The sequence below is a fragment of the Protopterus annectens genome, chromosome 2.part0 (assembly GCF_019279795.1).
Source record: "Protopterus annectens isolate FY-2018-M chromosome 2.part0, PAN1.0, whole genome shotgun sequence".
NCBI lineage: Eukaryota > Metazoa > Chordata > Ceratodontiformes > Protopteridae > Protopterus > Protopterus annectens.
In genome coordinates, this window is record NC_056728.1 from 1,123,149,444 (window position 1) to 1,123,166,878 (window position 17,435).

At 38.0% G+C, this 17,435-nt stretch overlaps 1 protein-coding gene across 1 annotated transcript in view; it reads right to left on the bottom strand.

Annotated features, from left to right (window-relative positions):
- The window catches only part of ETNPPL (ethanolamine-phosphate phospho-lyase), a 276,355-nt gene that overhangs the window by 58,847 nt on the left and 200,073 nt on the right, over positions 1-17,435 (bottom strand). The window contains exon 11 of the mRNA XM_044061317.1: positions 8,695-8,825. Coding sequence (XP_043917252.1) covers positions 8,695-8,825 — 131 coding nt within the window. The remainder of the gene's footprint in view (positions 1-8,694; positions 8,826-17,435) is intronic.

A 17,435-nucleotide genomic window follows, 5' to 3' on the forward strand; every position in this document is an offset into this window, starting at 1 on the left:
TGCTTTTGTTGTGTATTGCAGTATATCACTGCAGCTTTTCTCCCTGGGCCTCCGCTGAAAATGGGCAATTTCTTTCCCATTTGAACTTTCCCAGTAAACAAAAGCTAATAAATAAATAACATTCCTGAAGGTCGATACACCAGTCATAAAGAGCTGGATTATGAAATACATTATGTTAGGGTAGCTGCCTCAAGTGCCTGATTCTAAAAATAGGGCTCTGAGATTCCTCTTGCCACGTGGATGATAAGGAATCATGGAGCCCTATTTTGATTCTAAAATGGAAATCATGTTAACTCCACTGCAAATACTTAGCAATTTTATACTGTTACTTTTAAGCATTGGAGTTGCCAAATAAAGTCAATAGAGCTGTGCCACTAAAGCTACAGCTATATGTTGTAACTACTGCAAAAGACATTGCATGGTTGACACCATAAATGTCTGTGGAACATTTTTCACTTGAAGATGGAGCTGGTCTCAGACAGCTGAGGAGTATGGGGTTGCCAAAAAGGGCTGCATACATGCAGGGTAGTGGCGTGGACAAGTCGACTCAAAACTGTTTACAAAGTTGAGCTGCACTTTTGTGCTGCAGCTTTACAGTATGCAACTACTATATATTTCATAACAAAGTTATTATGCGCTCAAGACATGGTTGTTAAGAAATTCACCCTGAGAGTGAAGTTCAAGATGTGAATTCTTGACATCTGAGACAAGAACACATAATAAAGGCTTATGATTGGTGAGACATGAGCATAAGTCTTTGTAGTGCTAAGATCTCTGTCTGTTCCATGTATTACCAGTTTCAAGAAAAAAGTATAGGAGCGCATACTATTTTCCAGTTTTTGAAAGCGTTTGAAAGCAGGTAAAATACTTTTAGCAGGCAGAAACTAAACGTTAATCTGAAGAACAGACTACTTCAGAAGCTCTTATCCTCATCATTCTGCCACATTTCTGTTAATAAGTGTGGCAGAGTGAAGTTCTAACAGTTTGCTTTTAAGAGCTGATTTTTTGTTCTTTCACTGTTCTTTGCCAATTAACACTGTCTCCTGTTCCTCCCTAGCATGAAATGTGATCTTAACAGTACTTAGGAGTGGTCGTCAAAACCTTGTTAAGTACCTTTCTGACATTAGAAAGGTACTTAACAAGCCTGTCTTTTTCCTGTTATCAGAGTGTAATTAAAACACTACATGCATTACAGCTTTTACCTAGTATACCTGCAGTATTATGACTGACATCTAGATAGCATGTGGGAAAGCTCAATTTTGGGTAGTCTTGGCAGCTGTTTTGTGGGTTCAGTAGTGTTTGTCTTGTACCAGAAGTAATTAATAAGGTTCATTTACACAGAATGTTTCAAAATCTCATTAGTTACCTATTCCTGGTGTAAAACTGGACCCTGCTGATTTGTGACATTGATGTAGTTTTGTGTGTCACATTGATGTGGTGTTGAGTGGTATAAACAGTGCTTTGCCTGCCCCCCCCCCCCACTCCTTTGCCCATTTAGGTTTAAGTAGCACTGCAAGAAGGCAGAGGCCCTGTGCAACTCTACTCAGATTATTTTATAATCTAGAACAGAGTTGTGCTTACTGGGATGATAGCAATACTAAGGCATAACAAAAGGAATATCAATCATCAAGGGACAGATTCTAAAAGGTTCAGTGTAGTCTTAAAGAGGATCTACACCATCCTGCCAAAATGTTTTACATAGCTCTCTCCCTTTTATATTGTCTTATCCAGGGTGAAGTATACCTAAGTAATGCAAGGGATATGTTGGGATTGGTTCTCTAGTTTGTGAATCGTACGCCATGGACAGGTAATAGGATTCTGAAACACTGTATTTTAATGAATCTCAGTTCCTACTCCTAATGAAATCTGAAGGACAATTCCACTGCACAGCCACAAATGCCTTACAATGATGGCCATCTCCTTAGAAATACCAGTATTTTATCTATAATAGAGCAGGAGTGACAGAGAATACCCTGTCATGACTGGAATATTACACAAGGAACACAAATTGTGTCATACACTGAGAGTGTGCAAGTATAATTCTATCAGTGCAATCTTGTAAATTAGTACACTGTCATCCAAAGCTGAGCTGCTGTAGATTATGAGAGTAAAGTAAGCATTGACTGCACATGTGTAGCCACTTCCAGTGCAAAATGACATAAAGAAGGCCTTATGTACTATTCCTCCTGTGTGTCAATGGTGCAACTGCCTGGATATCCAGCAAAGGTATTTGTCCATTTTTCACCCCCTCTTCCTTTGGTCATATCAAATATCCCTTACATTTTTGACTATGCCCTTACTCGTCAATAAAAGTTAATTTGGTTGCTATGTTTGCTACTTTCATGCTCTTCTGGAACCCTTTTCAGTTTAAAGACTTCTTTTATGGTACTTTTCATTTTAGTTTTTCCATTCGAGATCCTGTCCCTCCATGGGACATTTATTTTCTGCTTAAAAGCTCAATCGTTCAATCATTCCTTAAATTAGATGATTGTTCAAACCAGAAGATTCTGTCCTGGAAGACTCTTTTTTCTAGGGACTATCACTTGTGCCAATAGGATTTTGGAATCAAAGACCCTTTCTATCAAGCCTCTCTACATAATTTTTTCACATGGAAAGGATAATGCTCAGAAACATCAATCCTTCATGCAAAAAAAAAAATGACAGAATCTAATCTGAATTAGTCAGTTACGCTACCTGTCTTTTCACATAAATATTCTAAGTACAGTGATGATGTATTTTCCATTGTGTGAACGTCAAACAGCTCAGATTACATGAGGACTGAACTAAATCTTTATGAAAGATGACCAATTGCCTTTGCAAAGTCATAATATGGTTAGAGGGTTTCTAGCTCGCTCTTTCCAGAAGGCTAACTGTATTGAATTTTAGCAAAATAAGCATGGAAAGCATTTGTCTGAAAATCCCAGGGTTCATCTTCATGACCTTTGCAATACCATAACTTGGTTTTCCCTGAGCACTTTTGTCAGACACTCTAATCTGGATGTTATTTCCAGATCCAGGTCTTCCTTAGAGGTACAGACATCAGTGGCATGTTCTTATGATGGTTGTCACCAAAGAGGATTACTTAAGAACTGTGTCCTAGAGGTTTCCAAAGATGGACCTCTTCTTAACAGATACAACAGCTGTGTACTTGCTATGATGACAGATGTAAAAGCAGAAGAACAAACTTTTGTAATAAACCCTCCATCCACCCCTACCTGCAGTGTCTGATTTGGAGTCTACTCTCCTCTCTCCCCCTCTCCTTTGTTCTCCTCTCCTGTCTCCTTTGCTTTTTTCTTCTGCTCTCAGCACAGCACTATAATGAAAACTTGCAAAATATGAAATCAGCTACATATGATGAGAACAGGGAGAATTCAAGGCAGCTTGGGAAATTCGTATCTTCTTAGCAGTCCTATTACTTACTGGAATAAGTCCTAGGGGTTACTGAAGTTAGGCCTTCTTCTTAAAGATTGATTATTAACTGCATTATTATGTAATTAACTCATACCTACATGCACACATGCACATGTTTATATTGTGCGCACACACACACACACACACACACACACACACACACACACACACACACACACACGCATTTTAGTACAAATTAATTATTTAAAGTCTGATTTAGAAACTCTTTGATAAAATATACTGCCCAGATCTTTGTGGCGTATAGTGTACTTTTGGGGTTTACCTTAAATGGAGTAACAGTATAAGCATGAACAGTTATGAACTTGTCATAATTCAGTCCACAGGGACAGTACAAGTAGACTGGTGAGGGTATTGGGTGAGCTAGCATGTTGGATAGGATAGTGAGGGCAAAACAGAAAGAGAAAGATTGCCAGGTCCTAGCAGTAGAGGAGCTGAGCCATAAAAGACATTGCAGCTAATGACAACCTGGAATGTAATGGGCAGAAGGATATGTAGACAGAGTGTTGAGTTTCCACCTCTTTTCTGCCTGTCCTGTTTTGTTGTATATATCTATATCTAGATAAATACAGATGTATTTTCTATAGCAGAGTATGTGGAGCTAGAGGTGAAACTCTAACAGTAGAAACATGCAGAAAGATAAGTATGCACCTAAAAAACAAATCAATGTCTTCCATGCTTAAGATACATGCTGGTGCAGTTTGGTTGCAAATGGCAAAGAAGAAGAACTTGATGAAAAGGCGCATCCAAGTAAGTTAGGATAGCAGTAACTGAGAACTGAACTTCTACACTTTTATGGTCATTAGATGAATGTGGTGAAGATATCTGATAAAGAACCTCAAAATTATACAATGTTGCCCAAGCAGAATAAACATAAAAAAGCAACCGATGTAAGAACACCACAAACTCTATTTATTAAGTGCCTTTTGTCCAGCGCAGTGGCTGGACTTCATCAGATAAAAGAATCAACTTCATAGACACTCAAACATTTCAACAATCCAGTCATGTGACCAATGTCTCAATTAAACCTCTTAACAATGTTCAATTAACACATCACTTGATAAAAGTTCTACTATAGATAAAACAAAGTTAAAAGCCCTGACTAAAGAACAATATAATAATACATTCTCCCCTAAATAAAAAAAACCTTCATCCTTCACTGCTCAATCAACAGTAAATTTATTTATACCTGGTGTATTAAAAATAAAAATATAAAGCATGTTAAAAATAAAACCAAGGTTAATATATAACCATTGTAAATAAATACATGCTTTAGGTGTGGGACTAACCCTTAAACTCATCACTTAATTTAGGTAAATTATCTCCACATACTTTTTAATTTTAAGTATGGGAGAATAGTGCATGTTTCATTTATTCCTGGGAACTGATTAGCATTTAATCGAAGTTGCCATAACAACTCAAGTTGTTCTAAAAGTAGTGATGCTGGTCCTTCATGTATATTTTCACTAATCTGGTCTATAACCTTAAACTTGAATTTATGGTTAGGTTAATTTTCTATGTGCCTAGCTATTGCGTTCTCTGTTTTCCTCCTCCTAATAGCGAGCAAGTGTTCATAGATTCTTTCTTTTAACTTTCTATCTGTTTTCCCTATATAGTAAACAGGACAAAGAACGCACTGAGCTAGGTACACCACCATTTTAATGTTACAGTTGTACCTACCTGTGATGGAATACTTGTGGTTACCTATTGAAAAATGTTGTCCAGTTGCAATGGATCCACAGTAGTTACAGTTTTTCACAGTAGTTACAGTTTTCACATTTGAACATCCCCGGGGTCCTTGCAACCTTCACTATAGGGGTTTTAATTAAGTTTTTCAAGTTTTTGCCCTTCCTGTAAGTAACAATAGGTCTGTGGCCTATCTTATAATGACTTAGTACATCCCTGCTTAGCTGTTCCACTTCCTTAGATAGTTCGTCTACTTGAACTTGATAATGTTTACAAATAAGCTCGATTAGTTCTTTCCCTTGCTTGTAAAACAAGTGCAGCAGGTCTTTATGAAATTGCGATCCTGACACCAGTCCTGTCAGATACTGCCAGGACCTCAGACCTTTTAGAACTATATTCATTTTTACATTTTCTGTAAATACTCTATTTCTAGCTGGAGCTTTTTGTGCTTCAATAGTTTGTATTCTTTGCATTACAAAAGTGCACACCCATTCAGTACAAAAAAAATCAGTTGTAAAAGGGCAGCTCATAAGAGCAGCCAGAATGGTGACAAAAATGAAGATTTTTGCACTGAATGCCAGAACTTACCTGGAATGTTCTTGCAAAGAGGATACCCCACAGGTTTTGTTAATGAAGTGGTAATAGAAGTGTCACATAAACGTCAGACAGGTTTTTATAAACCAATACTTTGTTTATGTGGAACTAGCACCACAAATACAGAAAAGGATTTAATTATGGAGGAGAGGGTAGTAACATCTACCATCCATACAAACATATTTTCAAGGGAAGGTGGTCAATACAATAGTACTTTCACTGTACCTTTTAGTACTGACACAGTTGAAATTAAGAAAATTATCAGCAAAAACTGGAACCTGTTAAAAAATGAGATTGAATTAGTTAATAAGATAGGCCACAGACCTATTGTTACTTACAGGAAGGGCAAAAACTTGAAAAACGTAATAGAAACTCCTATAGTGAAGGTTGCAAGGACCCCAAGGATGTTCAAATGTGAAAACTGTAACTACTGTGGATCCATTGCAACGGGACAACATTTTTCTATAGGTAACCACAAGTATTCCATCACAAGTCGGTACAACTGTAACAGTAAAATGGTGGTATACCTAACTCAGTGCATTCTCTGTCCTTTTTTCTATATAGGGAAAACAGATAGAAAGTTAAAAGAAAGACTCTATGAACACTTATACGCTATTAGGAGGGGGGAAACAGAACGCACTAGCTAGGCACATAGAAAATTCACCTAACCATAAATTTAAGTTTAAGGTTATAGACCAGATTAGTGAAAATGTACATGAAGGACCAGCATCACTACTTGTAGAACAACTTGAGTTGTTATGGCAACTTCGATTAAATGCTAATCAGTTCCCAGGAATAAATGAAACATGCACTATTCTCCCATACTTAAAATTAAAATGTATGTGGAGATAATTTACTTAAATTAAGTGATGAGTTTAAGGGTTAGTCCCACACCTAAAGCATTTATTTATTTACAATGGTTATATATTAACCATGGTTTTATTTTTAACATGCTTTATATTTTTTTTATTTTAATACACCAGTTATAAATAAATTTACTGTTGATTGAGCAGTGAAGGATGAAGGTTTTTTATTTAGTGGAGAATGTATTATATTGTTCTTTAGTCAGGGCTTTTAACTCTGTGTTTTTAACTATGGTAGAACTTTTATCAAGTGATGTGTTAATTGAACATTGTTAAGAGGTTTAATTGAGACATTGATCACATGACTGGATTGTTGAAACATTTAAGAGTGTCTAGGAAGTTGATTCTTTTATCTGATGAAGTCCAGCCACTGTGCTGGACGAAAAGCACGTAATAAATAGAGTTTGTGGTGTTCTTACATCGGTTGCTTTTTTATGTTTATTCAGTTTGTGAAGTATTTTTTCATTTCCAGTGTTGCCCAAGCAGACAAAGGGAAGTAAAGCACCATCATTAAGGCAATTGTAGATACAGGAGCTGTCTATCTAGGATTCTGGAGTAGGAGGTGTAGGGGCAAGAATTGGGGTTAGCAGATTAGGCAAAGATATGTTAGAGAAGTGTTGTATGTTGGACTGATTCAGCAGCAGGAACACATAAGACAGGAATGGGAGGCTAGGCAAGTAAAGAGGAGAGACTCTGGATGAGTAGGTAGAGTGGATATCAGGAGTGATGAGACATTGGAGTGTTGGCAGAAGACAGGATAGGAATAAAGGATGTTTTAGTCAACAGAGGTGAGATGTTTACGGTGGGAAGGGGCATTACAGAATAACCATAAAGACAGAGGGACAGACTCTAGGCAATAAGCTACAGATAAGTGGTTGTCAAAGACATAAATAGTACTGGAAGGTGGAGTAGTGGGTTCTAATTTGCAGAAGATAGGGACAGTATAAGAATTCTTCTAAATTCTCAAGGGACATGAGGCCCAGCTCTAGCACAGTAAGCATAAGCTGCAGAGGTGACAGTTAATGTGCACACATGTCAAGAGTGCAGGTTAAAATTATTATATAAAAAATGGAATGGATGGAACAAGTGTTTATAAGGTCAAAGGTTTAAGAGAGTTCCTGGACAACACACTGACAGTCGATGAGAACTGTCAAGTTATGTTCTAGTTTTTCTATTTTCATCTGAGAGAAATCTCTAAGAAAAACATTTTATCCATCAATCTGATCTTGAAATAACCAATCATTCATGCTCCAGTATCTTCCCAAATTAATTATTCTCAGGAAATACCAGGTTTTCTTTCTTTCACTCAGTCCATAACCTAGTCCCTCAGAAAGAAATGTAAACTTTTCTTTCTGGCCCTAACCTACAACATTTAAACTGCAATTAAAATATTAAAATTAAAAAGAACACTGCAAAAAAAAAAAAAAAACAAGATAAAAATAAAAACACTGCAACTATATGAACTACAAACCACAAAACAAAAAAAAAACAGAAATACTTACTGACGATTCTGGAAACCTTGACTTTTTTTTTCTTATCTTAAATATAAATTTGATTTTGCAACTCTACCCATGGTTCACTAACAATCCCTATCGTATCAACAGATGAAAACACAGTATTTTCTTTCTGATCCTAAAAATGTTTGCAGCAGACTAGAAAGGTCTAGCAGTCATTGTGGACACGTAATTTCTTTGGCCCTGCAGAATGAAATGAAAGGTTTTCTTTCTGGGCCTAACCCAGAACTTTTAACACTCCAAGAAAAAAATATATTAAAACAAGATAAAAACCAAATCAATAAATAAATGAATAAAAACTTTCAGAACAGTTTCTGCAGCTTTCACAGGAAATCTTGACTTATTTCCTCTCCGTAAATAAATATGCTATTTTTCAACTACTCCCACAATTCAGAAGCAGGTAATCCATTTGGCTACACAGAAGGAAACACAATTTCTTTTTTCCAGGTGTCATCCAGAACTTTTACAACTCTTTGCAATAACAAGAGCAAGAAGAAAATGAGAACATCCTAGTAACCATTACTGAATCACATTATATTGTTGTTAAGTCGCTCTTCTGATGTTTTACCAAATATATGCTTGAATAAGTGTGTTTGATCGATAAATACCTGTTAGAAGTTCATCAATTGCATCGACTACACGCTTTGCATTTTCCATGGTGAAGCACATGGGTGGCTTGAATTTCAAAATATTTCTGTAAGGACCATCAGCACTGAGGAGGATATGCTTTTCTTTTAGTCTGTGAAGAACAGAAAACAATTAAATGTGGTAGCAGAAGACACCCAGCTAAGCATCGGCATTTAAATAAACGAAAGTTAAATTTAATAACATGATCAAGTCCAAAACAATAAATAACCATCGTTCTGGCATTGTTACTACTGCATTATATAAACAAAAGGGAATACAATCTGCTGTTCGTGTGCATGAATAAATAAAAGCCACTGTAGAAACATATATGTATGTGTATGTATATATATATATATATATATATATATATATATATATATATATATATATATATATATGAGTCTGCTTTGAATAATCGAAATTTCAAAACTTCGAATGTCATATGGCCGGACTATATAGCCGAAGTTTTAAAACTTCAAGCCTTCAAAAAAAAAAGAAAGAAATTAATACACATTTATGCAGAGGGACAAGCCCCACTGCACCCCCCACACCCCCCGCTATTAAAATATACCAACTCCAAGATTGTACTACAACGACGAAAAGGAAATATTCCCATTCTGCACTGTATGGAGATCTCTGTTTAGATGTTCAAAGTTTTAAAACTTCGATCATATGGTTTCAGCCATATGAGTTTCGAAGTTCTAAAACTTTGATCACTTAAATGGGATAAAGCTCTGCATTGTTGATTTGAGTCATCCTTTCTTGCTTTCTTATACAGTTATGGTTTGATTGTTTATGCAGATGTTTTGTAGCCTGTCTTAAGTGATACAATTTTTATTTTATTTATTTTGACATTTGTTAACCAGGTGTGTCCAACTGAGCCTGAGCCCTTTTTCAGTGGAGGCCCAGGGAGAAAAAGCTCCATACTGAACACTAATAAAAACATAGCATAATATGTACACATTGTACAGTAGTATGTACAAACATCTTCAAATACAATGTACAAAGATCTTCAAATCCAAGCAAAACTTAAATACAGAGGTATCAGCATAACATTATAAATTCTAAAATACAATACAAAATTAATAAGTCAGCAGACAGAGAGGTAAGTAATACTAGAAATCTGTGGTGGTTGCCATAGACACATATACAGATACAGTACAAAGCAGATCAGGTCAGCAAGCTCAGGAGTAAATAAATAAGTGAAAAAAACAACAAAACAAAGATGGGTGGATGGGAAGCAGTTCATAAACAGAGTAGAAAGAACAATGGTAAATGAAGTTAAGACTAAATGTTATGAGGAGCAACGCAGAAAGAAGATTAGCTTGGTTTTAGGCAGGTGCAGATCCAGGAGTTCAGTAGAGTTTCTCTTACGGCTTTTTTGAAATTGTTGAGTATAAAATATAGTTCTGATGGTCACTGGCTGTTTGTTCCAGGCTAAGGCCAACAAATACCTATAGAGGTGTTGGCCAATTGATCTTTTGGGTTTGTAGATTTCCAAGAGGAACTGGTTAAAGCTTCAGAGAGGGCAGTTAGGTGTATAAAAAGAGATGATGGGGGGACAGGAGGTAATTTGGGTAATCTTCTATTTAAACCCTTACACCCTGCAGTAATTATCACAGATTGCTGCTTTTCTGTAAATGCATATGCAAATGCATTCTGCATTCTTTAGGTTGCCTGCCTGCAAGTGCTTTTGTATGCCAACTGTCTTACATATTCTAGTGGACTAAAACTAGCCTTTGAATTTGTGTACATTTACTTCTAGTGCAGTTTTAAGCAGGCTCTGGATTATTTGAATACTGCTGGACTTCTGCAGGGACAGGTGTATGCCACTGTCTGCACATGCTATACAAATGATATACCAGCTATTATACTTTCACTTTGTATTGCATGGTAACTGTGCTATAATCCATACTTTCAAAAGCACCTGATTTCTGAGCCCTTTTTCTCCCTCTTTTCAGACTTTTCTTGCTCAAAACTCTCCTTTAAGACACCACACAGTATGCCTTACCTCCAGCAGTCAATTTTATCCAGAGTTTCCATAACAAGGTATGAATCAACATGCTGCTTAGCTACTGTCCTGCTAATACCCTGACTGAATGTCCTCCTCTGTGCTTTTTATCATGTTGTGCTCCCCAGCTACTTTTTATTACAACTGTGGAAACTTTCCTTGTGTCATTGCAATCACCCTTCACCAGGAAAAAAATGCAAACAGTTGGCAAGCAAAACAAATGTTTCCTAACTGATAAAACATTAAGAAGTTCTGCATGGAAATCATAATATCTTCTGGAAGAAAATTAATATTCTTATCTCCCCTTTCCTACAACACATCATCAACAGGTATCTCATTACTGGTATATTCCCAGACTTCTGGAAAAAAAAGCTATTTCATGCCAACTTCTAAAAAAACTACAGCTCTTCTCAGACTCATTCAAAATTACTGTAAATCTCTGTCTTCAGCAAAAATTCTAGAAAAGATAGCTTCTCAAGTACAAGAATGCACAGAAGCCTATGGTCTTCTAACAGTCATCAGTGTGGAGTTAGAACCTGTCAAGGCACTAACACTTGTTTACTCCAACAAGATTTAATTTACCATTCAATGAATGCACACAGCCCAACCAGAGCCATTTTCACTGACTTCTTCATATTCTTTGACTTTGTAGATCAGACACTGCCTATTAATGAGCTTTCCCTCTGTGTTCACAACTTCACTACAATAAAACAATAAATGGTAGCTTTAAAAAATTGCACTATGTCACATTCAGTCCTCTCTCTACCCAGTTTCTTCTGAAGTTTTCCAATGGACTATCCTTGGACTACCACTTCCTATCTATATGCAGTCATCTGAGACACCACTTGTGAAGCAATAGCAGAGTTCTACTCAATCTGTCTGCTAAAACATTGGACTTTCCCGGTATGTGCATTGCTATCAGAAAGCCTTTGGAAGGCATTGCTCTTTGCCAAATCATTATCGCTTCTTGACATAATGGATATGAATGTGTCCCCCCTTGTTTGTTAATGTACCACACTACTGTCATGGTGTCTGTCTGGATAGAGATCACCCCTAGATAGAGAACATCCTGAAAGGTCTGCAGCACTAGGAGGACTACCTTCGTTTATAAGATGTTGATGTGAAGATTGGCCTCAAGTAGGAGACCATGTACCTTGCACTATCATTCCCATGTAACTCCCCTCACCCCAAATGGGAAGTGTCAGTGGTCACCGTGGCCTCAGGTGGGAGAGAAACAAATGGATGCCTTTGAGCTAGGGTCTGTGGCCAAATCTACCACGTTAAGTTTTCTCTGCAAATTTTTGATATATGAATCAGAAAAGACATGGGCTGATGTCTGAAAGACCACTGAACATAAAGTGTTCACTGCAGCACCCTCATATAATGTCATGCCATGGGGACCAAGGTGATGGAAGCTGCCATCAATCCCAGCAGTTGTAATACTAGCCTGGCCAGTGCTGTGTGATGAGATAGAAGCTGTAAGCCTTGATTCATCAAGGTGTATGTTCTTCTCTGCAGCAGTTGTGCTATCAGTACTGTTATATTCAGGTGAGCTCCTATGGACTCCATTGCTTGAACTGGTGTGAACTTGGATTTGTTGTAATTTTTCATAATGTCTAGAATGGAGCAAAGTTGAAGCAGATAGTTTCTTGCCTGGACTATAAGAGACCTGATTTGACCAGTTAGGAGCCAGTCATCTAGATAAGGGAACACAATGAACTCGAAGTGTGAGATGAACTATGAACACTACCACGCATCTGATGAAAATCTGGGGAGCTGTGGTGAGGCCAAAGGGCAGGGATCTGAACTGAAAATGTCTAGCTCCCAGCCAGAAATGGAGGAATGTTCTGAACTGCTTATCCATTTTGATGTGGAAGCACATATCCTGGAGATCTATTGAGCACACCCAATTGTTCTTCTTCAGAAGTGGGATGACAGACTGTACTGTGACTATTTGGAACTTGAAATGTCTAACATATTAGTTCAGCTGGCTAAAGTCAAGATTGGTCTGAGGTCCCCATTCTTTTTTGGCACCAAAAAGAACCTTAAGTAAGTTCCGAATCCTTGCTGGTTTGGACGGATCTCTTTGATTACTAGCTTTCTTAGCTTTTCTATTTCTAGTGATGCTTCTTTGAGAGGGTGGCATGTTGGGAAATTTCTTTACTGTGGGAGTGGTAAAATAAAGGGGAGGTGATGACCTATGGTTGCAATAGTTTGCACCCAGACAACTTTGGTGATTAATATCCAGGCTTCTGGGTGCACAGACACATGCCACCTGACTGCCTAAAGAGTGCAGCAGTTGGACAACCATTCAGGAACACTGGTAATGCTTCTCAGCAAAAGGACCCCAGAAACCTTAGTAATGTGGGGCTCCTCTGCCACAAGTGTGACACCTGCAATTACAGTACCTCCCCTCTACTTCTGGGAGATCTCTCTAAAGAAGTACCCTGGGAAATCCTTGGGACTTCTGGAACCATAGCTTTTTACCCCATTTCTGGTTCTAAAGAAAGTCCTCTGGGGGAAGAAAAATGAATGCCCGTGGCAGAAATCATATTCCCATCCTACTCACTTCTGGAAAGTGAGTCCTTTATCTTAGGGTCGAAAACAGTCAAGCCATCAAAAGGGGCATTGAAAAAATATTTATTAAAGGCCTCAGTAAAAATGACAGGCATCCAGTTATGCTCTTAAGTGTTATGACTGCACCTGCGGCTCTCAAAACATCATCCTCTGTGTTAGAAATCAGTCACATGGAGGCATTCAATATTGATTGAAGGGTGGCCAGTTGCAAATCCAAAGTCTTTTTGTGCTCCACGGACACTGACCCAGTCAGGGACTTGCAAAGCTCCTTTGTCAAGATCCTCTGGAATTGGGTCATTGGTCAAATAGTTCAATGACCACAGGGCAAAGGTCACCAAAACATATACTCACTTCCCAAATCTGTCCAAGGTCCTAGACTCCCTGTTAAAGAGATGGACAGATGAGCACTCTTAGACAAGCTTTTTTTTTTTGGTGGCTGCCACTACTACCAAGGCTTCCACTGCCAGGCCTTGCTCCAGTAAGCAAGGTCTTTAGGGGCTACAAGGTATCTGTAAGTTTTTCAGTGAATGAGTTGTTATATCCAATGCTTTCCTTGCTTGGTGACAGAAGAGATCCAACATCTCATCAGCCTGGAGAATCACCCAGGAAGCAGCTGAACCTGCTCCAAAAGCCTTGAGTAAAATGGATTCCTCGAGAAGGGGCTTCAGAAGAACAAGCTCCTTTCTGTCTCAGAAGTTTAAGGATTCCCCAAATGAGACATCCTCGAGTGATGATCTGGGGACCCCTCTCTTTCATCAAAATCCATGTCTTCTGTCAACAACTATGAGAGGAGTTGATATAAATTTTCTTGCACTTATGCTTCCAAGGAACCTTCTCATGGGGATGCTCAAGGGAGGACTTGGAAGAGCAAGGTGTGTCCTGAATCGGGACTATTTTGAGGCATGCTAACTTGTCAGAACATTGGCTAAATTCTTGGCTAGGCCTGTAAGGGCCTCAGGGCTAATAGCCTAAAAACTTCCTACGTATTAACCAGTTGTACCAATGGAATAGCCTGAGCAGGATCAGGCCCATGGCAGCCAGTTGAAGAGTGGATGGAATAAAAAAAACATATATATATGTATATATATATATATATATATATATATATATATACAGAGAGAGAGAGACAGAGAGAAAAACAGGGAAAGATGTCCAGTCTCCAGTACTGAAGAAAGCTCTCTATATTGCCTGGAAAAACAGAAGCTGAGGGAGAACCCAGGGACAACCAGGTAGGAGTCAAAGCTGCCTGACTGTGATGAACAAGTGCACTAACTGAACTCCACTCCAAGACTGAAGCCTCAGATGAGCTATCCAATGCCGCAGCCCTAAGAAGAAGGGACAGCTCCAACAGTTTCAGAGTCAAACCCTTGCCCTCTGCATCAAAGGAAGCTAAAAAGCGGTTGGATCAGAGAAGATGTAAGAGTCAACAAAGACCATAACTTGAGATCTGACATGGACAATCCAGGAAATCTTGGATCCAAAGGTCCTGAAGCAAAAGGCCAGACTGGAGCAGGAGAAGCAAAATGCAATGGGAAGGTCCAAAGCTCACGGGATTGATGGAAGAAAAAGAGCCGGGTGATCTACCAACTGAATTTGGGTCCTGAGGAATTTCCTCATCATTCTATTGACATCAGCTTCTGTGAAACTTCTGGTAGATCGTGAAGGAGATATGGATGGAGGTCTAGAAGATTTTTGTCTGGGTTTCTCATGTAGAAATGGGAAATGCACTCTAGAGAAGCCTGGCTCTAGAGAAATCCTTGGTTCTGGCAAGGGCAGAGTCCTGGATCACAAAGGAATTAGATCCAAAGAGGCTGTCGGATCAGAGGGCCTTGAAAGTTTGACAGATGGAGATGAAGACAAAACTGAAAAAGAAGAGCAGTTAGAGGACCGCTTCCTTGTCTCTTTACTTTTCTCATTATGTTTTTCATGTTTGCCCCCTTATATTTATCACAGGTTTTCTTATCAGATGGGGGTACTCCAGAAGCAGAAGAAGATTTTGAATATGTATACAATTCTCCAGGAATGAGAAAACCCTTGAGAATTAATGTGTTCCAGCATTCAACCACAGTCCACTGTCATAATGCCATGCAGATTGTGCAGTCTTCAAGGTGGGCAGTTCCTAAGTAATAGATATACACTTAAGGTGTCTATCTGAGTTAGGCACTTTGTGACTGCAAGCCACACATTTTATAAAACCAGTGGGTTTGTCGGACATAAATGAACCTCTACACAAAGCCACCAGAAAAAAGATATAAAGCTACAGAAAAGTACTGGGTTGCCAACAATAGTAGAAGAGAAGTACCTTAAGTACAACAATGGTAATATGAAATTACTAAAAAAAATCATTAGGATAAAGCAAGTATAGGAAGTGCCAGGGGCACAAAGGAGAAAGAGATTAACAGTTACATTTTTTGTTTTTTTGTTATGGGAGGTATTGCTACAGAAAAAAAAAACTAAGATAATATAAGAAGAAAGAAGGAAACAACAAGAAGTTAAATATTGAAAACACTTAATTGAGGCACCTGAGAAAACAAATCATGTCCATCCTAAATGAGTGGCAAATGAGATCTGAAGTAATGTTGGGGACAAGAGGCCATTATGGGTAAGTGGATGAGCCTGAGCTATGGATCCTAAAGTCTACTGAAAGCGGCCAAAATCAGATCTAAGGTTGGAAACAAAAACTATTCATTGAGGAAAAGTTGGAAAAGACAACATCAGATCTAATGCTATGATCGCCATACTCAAAAATGGTTTAATCCTGTCAAGTCCAGATACACCCTTGCAAGACATACTTGTGAAATGCTTAAACTAGATGACACAATCAAATTTCTTAGTATCTGGCTAGACTCCCTGATTAACCTCCTCTACTCCCATTCTTAACCAGATAACAAGATCTTGTCTCTACTTTACAGATGCCATTTAATCATGAACCTACAAATTAAGCAGGACAGAGTAGCACTTGATAACAGTGTCCTGATAACACTTAAATATTCTCTTCCAATTATTGGCTCCACATGCACCACAAACACTCAAACTTCAAATCATGCAAAACTGTATTTATTACATCACTGCAAATGCAGGAAAAAAGCTAATCTGCTGGCATGCAATAAATTACGCATGCTGGCGTACCATTCTTTTTTAAAACACCCAACTTTTTCCACTCTAATTTATGACATTCTATCTGTGCCCCAGTATGGAACTTTATATTACCCACTATTAAGGAATACTGAACCATCAGATTATTTTCTGCTTTTCCTTGTTGAGTCTCTCCTCAATTCTCTAGTCTGTGCTAATAAAGATTTATACTGTCTTAGTTCATCTGTCTGGAACTAACTGCCAGCTACCTACATACTGTCCCCATCACTGCTTCATTCTCCTAGAAGCTCAAATTGTACTTTGAAAATCATGCACACACTGAATAACTTAAAGTAGCCTGTCAGTTCTGAAAATGCATTTCCTCAGTAGTTGCTTACTTTGGCTGGCAGTCATTTAAGTTTGCATAATCACTTTTATTTTTGAGGACGAACAAATATAAAACAGTAGATCTTTTTAGACTGACTGTAAAAAGATTTAAAACAACACACAATTTTGTTTGCAGGGAGATAAGCCCCTCAACACAGCGGGTGTGGGGCTGTGCCACCAACACCTCCTGCTATTTATAGGTACCAACTCTGAGAGCATACAAAAGCCTGTAAAATGCAAATTTCCAGACCACATTACCATGATCTCATACACAAAGCAGCCAACATGCTGAAAAACAAAGAAAAAAAAGTGTTTGCCCTTACAGACTGCAAATATATATATATATATATATATATATATATATATATATATATATATGTATGTGTGTGTGTGTGTGTGTGTATATATAGATATATATATATATATATATATATATATATATATATATATATAGTTATCAATGATGGCAAACCTTTTGGGTTTGACGTGTCAAACGCTTCTGGCACAAAATAATTCAGTGCACTTCACATGAGCAAAAGCAGTGCCTTTGGTAACTCTTTTGGTAACTTGGGTGTTAATGATCACTGGCGTGTCACCCAAAACGTCGTGGCATGTGTCATAGGTTCGCCATCACTGATATATATATATCTATATATATATATATATATATAT